The following is an 8,423-nucleotide window of genomic DNA, read 5'->3' as shown; positions in this document are numbered from 1 at the left end:
GGACATGTCCCTGAATGTCCTGTATGTTTTTTAGATACACACCACTAATCAACAGCCACACACTTGAATTTTTTTCCATGTTTTGACTACTGCTCTGGTCAGCTGCCAAGCTGGCATATCAGGTGACGTCACGGTTTGACGTTGCCTGTGTAGGATGGGGCTAGCCCAACCAAGTGATTAAATTGTATAGGCTATTAGGTTCGGGGCTTTTTTTCATCTTCCGGGCTGCCTGCGCGCAGTACTGGAGGTGGAAGATGCCTGGACGTGCGATGTTAATTTTGCCTGTGATCCTTTGAATAAACCAGCACGGTTATATTTTTTATATATCCAAGTGGTCTGCGTTGTCTCTCAGAGTTCCTGGTTGAAAGGACTGGGCTATATCTTTCATTACACAGTGGACCAGAACAACCCCAAACAGAAAGAGTCCAGTAACACTGGCAGCACCATGATATTCCATCACTTGACAATAAGAGCAGAAATAGTACATGTATTTTTTTTCCATCTTGTTGAAAGAACAGTCCCCAGTGATGATGATGACGACAACACACCATGTGTTCACAACTGATAAGTTCACTTTGATATATTTTGGTATGAGACAAAATAACACTCATATAGGCCTTTTTTGACAGTATGAGCCTACCAACCCATAATGGAACGAGGTGGGTTCTGCTTTTGTTTCCACAGCCCTCAGTCAGCTTTGGAAGCGAGTTCCCGGGTTACAGTTTGTTAAGGTCCTGTGTTTGAAAACCAGCTATACTAAGACCATCAGCTGCACAAGGGGATAACTGGAATAGAATATGAACTTAGCCAGACTCTGTTCCCAGGCTGGATCTCGTATACCATGAACCAATTGAGCCCACAAAGTTCTTTAGTTCTTGAGATCTAATTTACAAATATGGTTCCTCACCATGTGTGTGTTCCTCTTGGAGGTAGAGGGGAGCTTCCTCTGGTTCTCTGTCCTCACAGTTGTGCTGGTTGGTGGGATCAACAAGAAATGAGCTACTCTCCTCCTCCAGCTCCTGCTGTGAAGTCAGCACCTGAAAGACAGCATGAACTGCTGACAATACATAAATACACAGGCACCAAGCCCCTTTTACTGAAAATAATTGATTTGTCCTAATCCAAAAAAGTCAAAGCAAAATACAAGCTGAAGCACAGTGGTCAGGGTTCATACAACATGGTTCATGCATGCTGTATGCATGTTGTGCATGTCATACTTGGTGCACTGTAACGCACACACAGCAGTCCATGTATTGGCAAATAAAACAAAAGAGAGGAATGAATTAAGGTATGTGACAGGCTAAATTAGGTTTTTGTATAATACCAATAATCTTATTTTGACTCAAACATTATTGACTCCTGTAGATGGACATAAGAAAATTCTTTAGAGGAGGCTGAGACAGGGAAGAGGTTCAGAGAGGTGAGGGTGAGAGACGTGAGACCTGGCTGTAGTTGGTAAACTAGCTATTTTAGTTTCTCATTTTGGGTAGAACATATTTTGTTCAACTGTCTAGACAGTCAATGTACTGTATCTTGCAGATAGTTCTCACCTTCATGCCCTTTTGCCCGTTTGCTGTGCCTAGAAACACTGCGTTTCTTTTCATTCTTTGTCATTCTCTGTTCACTCCTCTGAGAGTTCAGACCAGTGACCTTTCAGCTGAAATACAATGTGCATGCTTCAATAAATGTAATGTATGTTCACTCATTGTTCATTTTTCACACAATAGTTTATTATTTGCCACTACACCAGGCACGGATGTTGAATGTAAAGTAAATTAGGACTCTGTACATCAATGCATGTGATCCGCTGGACTACTCTTAAAAGGATATTTATTATATGAAATAAAATGAATGCCAAGTATGTTGTATAACACATCACATGTAGTGGTCTATGTTCACTTTGTGCTGTTCATTCTGAATTTAAGGAATATAACATAGTATTTGATGCACTTGTCACACAATCCAAATGATGTTTATGCATTTTTAACAAACAGGTGAACCTGAGGCAGGAAGGGAAAATGTGGAGGAAGCTGTGTGTTTCTATGGAAACAGGTGTGCGACCACCAGCCATCCATTGCACAACACAATTTTGAAGTAGTTGAAGCATCGAAATGTATTGTGGCATTATGACATACAAAAATTATTTAGATTGGTTTTGTTTTATTTTTTTGTAAATTAATGATTTGTTGGTAGATTAATGTGTGAGAGTTTAAATCTGACAAATCAAAATGCAGCTGCTTGACAGTCAAATCGTAATACTGTGAAAGGCAGAATAACGCAAAAGTGCAATACAGGGCCAGACCTTTATGCCATAAAACATGTTGAGAATGTTCTTAATACATGCTAAAATAAATATTTTCATATAGATTAATATTTCATATAGCACATTTCATTCATTCAGTAGACATTCAAGAAAAATAACTGTATGATTTCAGTAATGGGGTCCTATGCCCCAGTAGATCTTGATGTCTAGTAATGCCTCTGTATAAATAGCAGAAGCCCCAGGAGAGCTAGTTAGCTTAGAGAGCCAACAGAGAAAAACTGGTGGCGATAGCCTTGATGCTACTTTATTCTGCAGTACTAAATATCAATCAAAAATGTCATATCATACATTAAAAGTAGTATATGCGGTTTGTAATAATTATAAACTACACTAAGTCGTTAGAGACAACAGTTCAGTCTGCTGGATGTAGATCAGAGCAGTACCACAGTAAGTGAGGCACTGACACTCAGCTTTAACAGGTACTAGGAAATTTGACCATATAACCCCGGTACTGGCTTCTCTCCACTGGCTTCCAGTCTGTTTTCGAATTTATTTTAAGTTGCTGATTTTTGTTTTTAAGGCTCTTAATGGTTTGGCTCCATTTTACCTCACTGAACTAGTGCACTGGCACAAACCTAAAAGGTCCCTTAGATCTTCAAGCCAGTTTCTTTTAGAGGTTCCTAGGGTCAGATATAAACGCTGGGGTGACCGTGCTTTTACTGTTGCAGCCCCTAAATTATGGAATAGTCTACCTTTTAAAGTTAGATCAGCTACTGACCTCATTACGTTTAAATCATTGCTTAAAACTTATTTATTTGGCTTGGCTTTTAATACACAGTAGGGCTTGATGCATTCCTTTTAACTCCTTTTCATTTAATTTTAATTTACTGAACATATGTTATGTGTGTCTGTGTTATTGTGCTGTTTTATTTTGTACTGATCTTATTTACTTTATTTTAGTCATTTATTGTGATTTTATTTTCCCATTTAAAGTACTTTGGTCAGCTGGATGTTGCTTTAAAGTGCTATATAAATAAATTTGATTTGATTTGATTTAATCCAGCATCCCTCTTGTGGCATTATTTGGCATTGCAACCATTCAACTGACTATAAGAGGTGTCCAAACCTTTGTATAACACTGTATGTTTAGTCAGGTTGTATTAAACTATGCAGAAATAGCTCATTATGTGAAATTGCAAGATGTGTAATGTTCTGGCTTTGCATCTGTCCCAAGTAAAAAGTGGGAGAAAATATTCAAGAAAAAGCTCAGGAAAAATAAAATAAAAAATCAATACAGCCTCCCAAGGAAACTGAGTTATCATCTCATCGTTTTGAACATCATTTTTAATTTTATTATCTCAAAAAAGCAAAAATTCATTCATCTTACAATACATTCTTGGTCTAGCTAATAAGCTAACGTCATCCATGCAGCCTATGCTCGCAGTTCACCTGCAACATGCTTCTGCGCAGTAGAACTACATGAGTTGCTTCTCTGCTTCCAACGTCAGCTCGCTGGGAAGACTGATTCTGCTAACGTTAACCAGAAATCATAGCAGGAGGTCTGGAGCCTGACAAGCGTTTGTTTTCCCCGAAGCTGCACACACTACCTATACACGAACGGACATCTGTCATTTCGCGTAGCCTGGACTGTAGCTATAACGCTACACTGCTGTTGCCACTAACACAACAGTCGTAATTGTCGTCATAAAAGACTAAAACTAAACCAAGAATTCCCACTCTTTCTTACCTTCATCCCGTTAGTGCTTCTCAGAATTGTTTGTTCGTATGGCTTTTTAAATCGCTCCTGTTTCTGTTGTTTTGGTGTCAACCTGAATGCGGAAGTGACGTCTGTTGTTTACTGTGTGCTGGTCGCTGTGATGACGGCGTTTGGCCGCACACTGTCAGAACAGAGACATACTGCGGAGCCAAGACTGGACGCACAGCAAGGCGCAACGATACCCTCTCTACATATATTAAGGACTCTATTGAAATTCGCATAACAACCAAATCCTTAAAAAAGACCCAAGCAACATTTTAAGGTTATTTGAGGTAAAACTTATAAAATAAGTAGGCGCCTATATTCATGTCCATTATAACAGATCATTACTGTATACCAATACAATATAAATAAGTGAAGAGATTAAAATAAATAAATACAAGATTATGGGCCATAAAATATAAAACAAAATAAAATAGAAAATAAATAATACATGGGGCTAGAATAAATTGTATCCACCCATCAGATGATCAAGTTTCTGTGCTGATACATTTCATATATGTTAAAGGTCCAGGAGATATTTGTTTCTGTAACATGCTTTGATACTGAGTTTGATCCTAACCAAAAGTCAGTTCTAGATTTTGCATTTTCATTAGGTTTGAATATTGTTATTAGCTACCCCTCTTGTTAAAACAACTTTATGTTGAGTGAATGAATACTTTATTGTCATTATACGTAAGTACAATGAAATTAGATGTGCCACATCTGATCAGTGCAAATATAAAAACATACAAAACTGTAGGGTCCACAGCCGGTGCCTCGATCATCTACTCCCTCAGCCAGCTCTACCCGCACCTCCGCCCCCTCAGCGGGCACCTCCACCTATCTACCAGTCCACGACGGACTGGTAGATGAAACACAGCTGTGTTCTATCAGCCCGGCACTATTTAAGCCGGGCGCTGGCGTGCTTTGTCGCTGGTCTGTTGGGTCTGACTAGTCAGAAGTCTTCTCACTCCTGCAGAGTATTCCCATGACTAATATGTGATTGCTTTGTCTCCAGTATCCAGTGGTATCTCTGTCTCTGGCAACCTGATTCTCCTCTGCTGTCCTCCATCAGCGAGATGCCATTCTCCTGTGTAAGATTTGATTCTTATAGGCTCTAGTTACTTTATAAGCTTTAGTTACTTCTCATACCTTTAGTTCCCTTTAGTTACTTCTCATACCTTTAGTTACTTCATAACTTTATTTTCCTTGCATATTACAGCTGTATTGATGATTGTCCAGAACTACTGAGCTTTGGTTATTTTTAATACATTTATTTTCCTTGCTCATATATCTTACAATTGTAATGAAGCAGAATCTGCTTACTTTCTGTAACTTCTGTTGAGACTGGATGGCTGCATCTCCTGGTGACCGGACAGCCTATTTACATTTTAACGACATGTTAGCCTGTTTTACACTCATGCCTTGACCCATTTAGCATATCCCAAGTTCTGCTTTGTCTTGGAGTGTCCTGCAGAGCCAGGGGGCCCACAACCTGAGATGACCACCTGGCCAGTTTAGCATACTTATTAGCATCACACACACAGGGGGCCTGCAACTCAGGCCACCCATTGTTCGGTGCTCTTGATTAAGATCAAGCTGCCACCTGAGACGCACACACACACATACCTAGATTTTACCACATTCCAACAAAGAAGTGTGAGCTCCGGCTCACACCAAATGGCCAATAGGATCACGAACTATTGAAGGTTGCACCCCTGTCCAGGGCGGAGCAGCCCAAGAACTTAAAAGTATTGTGAAAACATAACTCGTGGTTCAGAGAACGGATTTCCGTGGAAGCTCTGTCTCTCTGATCCCAGCGCTGTATGGACCTCACCTGTGCTCAGACATCTAGTAAACTTTCTGTTGATTTTAAACAGTCCTCTCCTGTCTTCACTTCTCGCGCTTTCAATGAAAGAATTTGGGTAAAATCTAACACCTGCATCCCCTGCACTGTCAACACTTGAATCCTTTCAGCAAGACGTCTTCCTCGGCTGTGACGGCTCTTCATTCCAACTGGGCCAGTACCTACCTGTCTTCCTCACACTTTCTACACTCCAGACCTGCACATCAATCAGTCAAAATGTTCTCAATGGCGGAGCTGTAAAACATCGCCAGCTATGCTCTATCAGTTTCTCAAAGCACTTCATTACAACAGAGGTGAGTGCTATGGCCCTGTAGTCACTGAGGCTACTGACAGCTGGCCTTTTGCAGACAGGGATACTTTTGGCAGACTTTAAGCATGTGGGGATGGAGGCTTGTGTCAGGGAGTTGTTAAAAAATCCTCATCAGGACCCCTGACAGCTGGTCTGTGAAAGCCTTCAGTACTTTACAGAGTATTCCATCTGGTCCAGTGGCCTTACTAGGGTTCACCATTCTTATAGGTTCTAGTTACTTTATAAGCTTGAGTTACTTTTCAGTTCTTCATTTTCTTTGTTACCTTTCATAACTTTATTTTCCTTGCTTATGTATCTCACAATTGTATGGATGAGAGTCAAGTGAAGTAGAAACTGCCTGATTTAACTTCTGTGTAGACATACTGCCTGTACCTTCAGGTAACCAGACAGCCTATTTTACATTTTAACAAAGACCCGTTGGCCTGTTTTGCACCTTCACCTAGACCCACTTAGCATATTCCAAGTTCTGCTTTGTCATGGGGTGTCCTGCAGAGACAGGGGGGCCTGCAGCCCAGACCACCCATTGTTCAGTGTTCACTGATCAAGATCAAGCTGCCACCTGAAAAACCCACGTACCTGGTTTAGATCACATTCCAACAAGCAGGCGCAAGTAGGGGTTGACCTACTCACACCAAATGGCCAATAGGATTACAAAGTGTGAAATGTTGTACCTCTGTCCAGGGCGGGCCTAGGCCAAGCAGATAAATGCAATGAAAACATGTAACTCAGGGTCTAGAGAATGGAATTCTTGCGGGAGCTCTGTTGCTCTGATCCCAGCGCTGTATGGCTTTACCTGTGCCCAGACTTTGAGTAAACTTCCTGTTGATTTTAAACAGTCCTCTCCTGTCCTCACTTCTCGCGCTTTCAATAAAAATTTGGGTAAAATCTAACACTTAACACTTGTCTTACCTGGTGTTGCTGTAAGGTCAGAGTGTGAGGCATGGTGGACGATGGAGGCAGTGTGATTGTTTGTGGAGTGGTGGTCTCAAACAGGCAAAGAGTCCAAAAACAAATCAATAGCGTTGAAAATGTCCTCTGCCTTTGTGCTTTCCATACTTTGTGAGGCCTGTTGACACACAAAGCTTTTGATTTCATCTTATATACAGTAATTATTCATCTTTTTGCTTTCATCTTTCATAAAGCTTTTTCAACTTCCACAATTGTTCAGCCCTGCATCTCATGCTTCAGCTGTTTCAAACTACTTCTGCCATTTTTTCACAACCTTCAATTATTTCAACAACTTCAGCCATTTCTTCTCATCCTTGAGCTGTTTCAGCAGGTATTTCAGCCTTTTCAGGGCGATGCTTCAGCATTACAGCATCCACACGCATTTTCGACAGGAAATGCATTTTTCTAGTTAGTGTGGATGCGAGCATCCACACTCTTGTTATCTTCTTTATTATTCTGGATTCCGCCACTGTTCTTTGGCACTCAACTCCTTCAGCATACTTTCACCTAGAAGGGCCATTGAGGTATCAAACTATTTATCTCTTTAAGGACATAACTGCTTGTATACAACTTTTTTATAACTTATACTTTTTAAGCTATTCAGCTTTTTTTTTTACAGAAATTTCCCCATTGGAAATGAATGGAGCGACGTTGGAAGCTTAATATCTCCAGCATACCTTGGGCTAGAAACGCCATTTCAACTCTATTCAACTCGTGAGACGTTCAGCTACCAATGGTGCAAAAATCTTGATGTCTTTTATGGTTTCTTTATAATCGACATTTATATTTTGTCTATTTGTTCATAGACAATGAATAGGCCAAAACAATCCAATGTCATTGGCTGCCTATGCGTCACGTGACTCCCCGGTCTAGCAGCTCTCTCTATGCTTTTCCTCTTCCTCATTGCCGCTTTTGTGCTCCTATTATGCCATTCTTAAGCTTTATACACATATAATAGATGACAATCGTAGAGAAAATTGTCATGAATTCAGCTGTAAGTGTTATTGAGATGGGATGAACGGTATTTGCGTAAGTCGCACATTCCAGCGCATACCGTCTCACTACTCCATAGACTGGCAGTCTAACCAGCGCTTCAGAAGATCCGCTGAAAGGAAACGTGTCGGGGTATTTATAAATCGCGACGGTTACTTCATTTTATTTAATATATTGGCCACAGAAGAGCTACAATCTACTGCCTTTCTCGCTCCCTGTCACTTTCTGCAGAAGCTCCCAGCTGATTATCATCAGTTGGACATTTAGGAGCGGCTCAGACGCG

General features: G+C 40.6%; 1 protein-coding gene across 2 annotated transcripts in view; it reads right to left on the bottom strand.

Moving 5' to 3' along the window:
* LOC109968436 (transmembrane protein 263) overlaps positions 1-4,427 on the bottom strand; it is a 10,599-nt gene extending 6,172 nt beyond the window's left edge. The window contains exons 1-3 of one of the 2 annotated variants that reach the window (XM_020614702.1): positions 4,011-4,427; positions 1,551-1,657; positions 908-1,037 (exon numbers count right to left, since the gene is read on the bottom strand). In XM_020614702.1, coding sequence (XP_020470358.1) covers positions 908-1,037; positions 1,551-1,604 — 184 coding nt within the window. In that variant the 5' untranslated portion in view covers positions 1,605-1,657; positions 4,011-4,427. The remainder of the gene's footprint in view (positions 1-907; positions 1,038-1,550; positions 1,658-4,010) is intronic. The other variant, XM_020614703.1, reaches the window with a different exon arrangement.
* Between the last annotated feature and the right edge of the window lie 3,996 nt (positions 4,428-8,423).

The sequence above is a fragment of the Monopterus albus genome, unplaced genomic scaffold (assembly GCF_001952655.1).
Source record: "Monopterus albus unplaced genomic scaffold, M_albus_1.0 scaffold149.1, whole genome shotgun sequence".
NCBI classification, from domain to species: Eukaryota; Metazoa; Chordata; class Actinopteri; order Synbranchiformes; family Synbranchidae; genus Monopterus; species Monopterus albus.
Note: the sequence above shows the minus strand (reverse complement) of the source record. Positions and strands in the feature narration are given on the sequence as shown.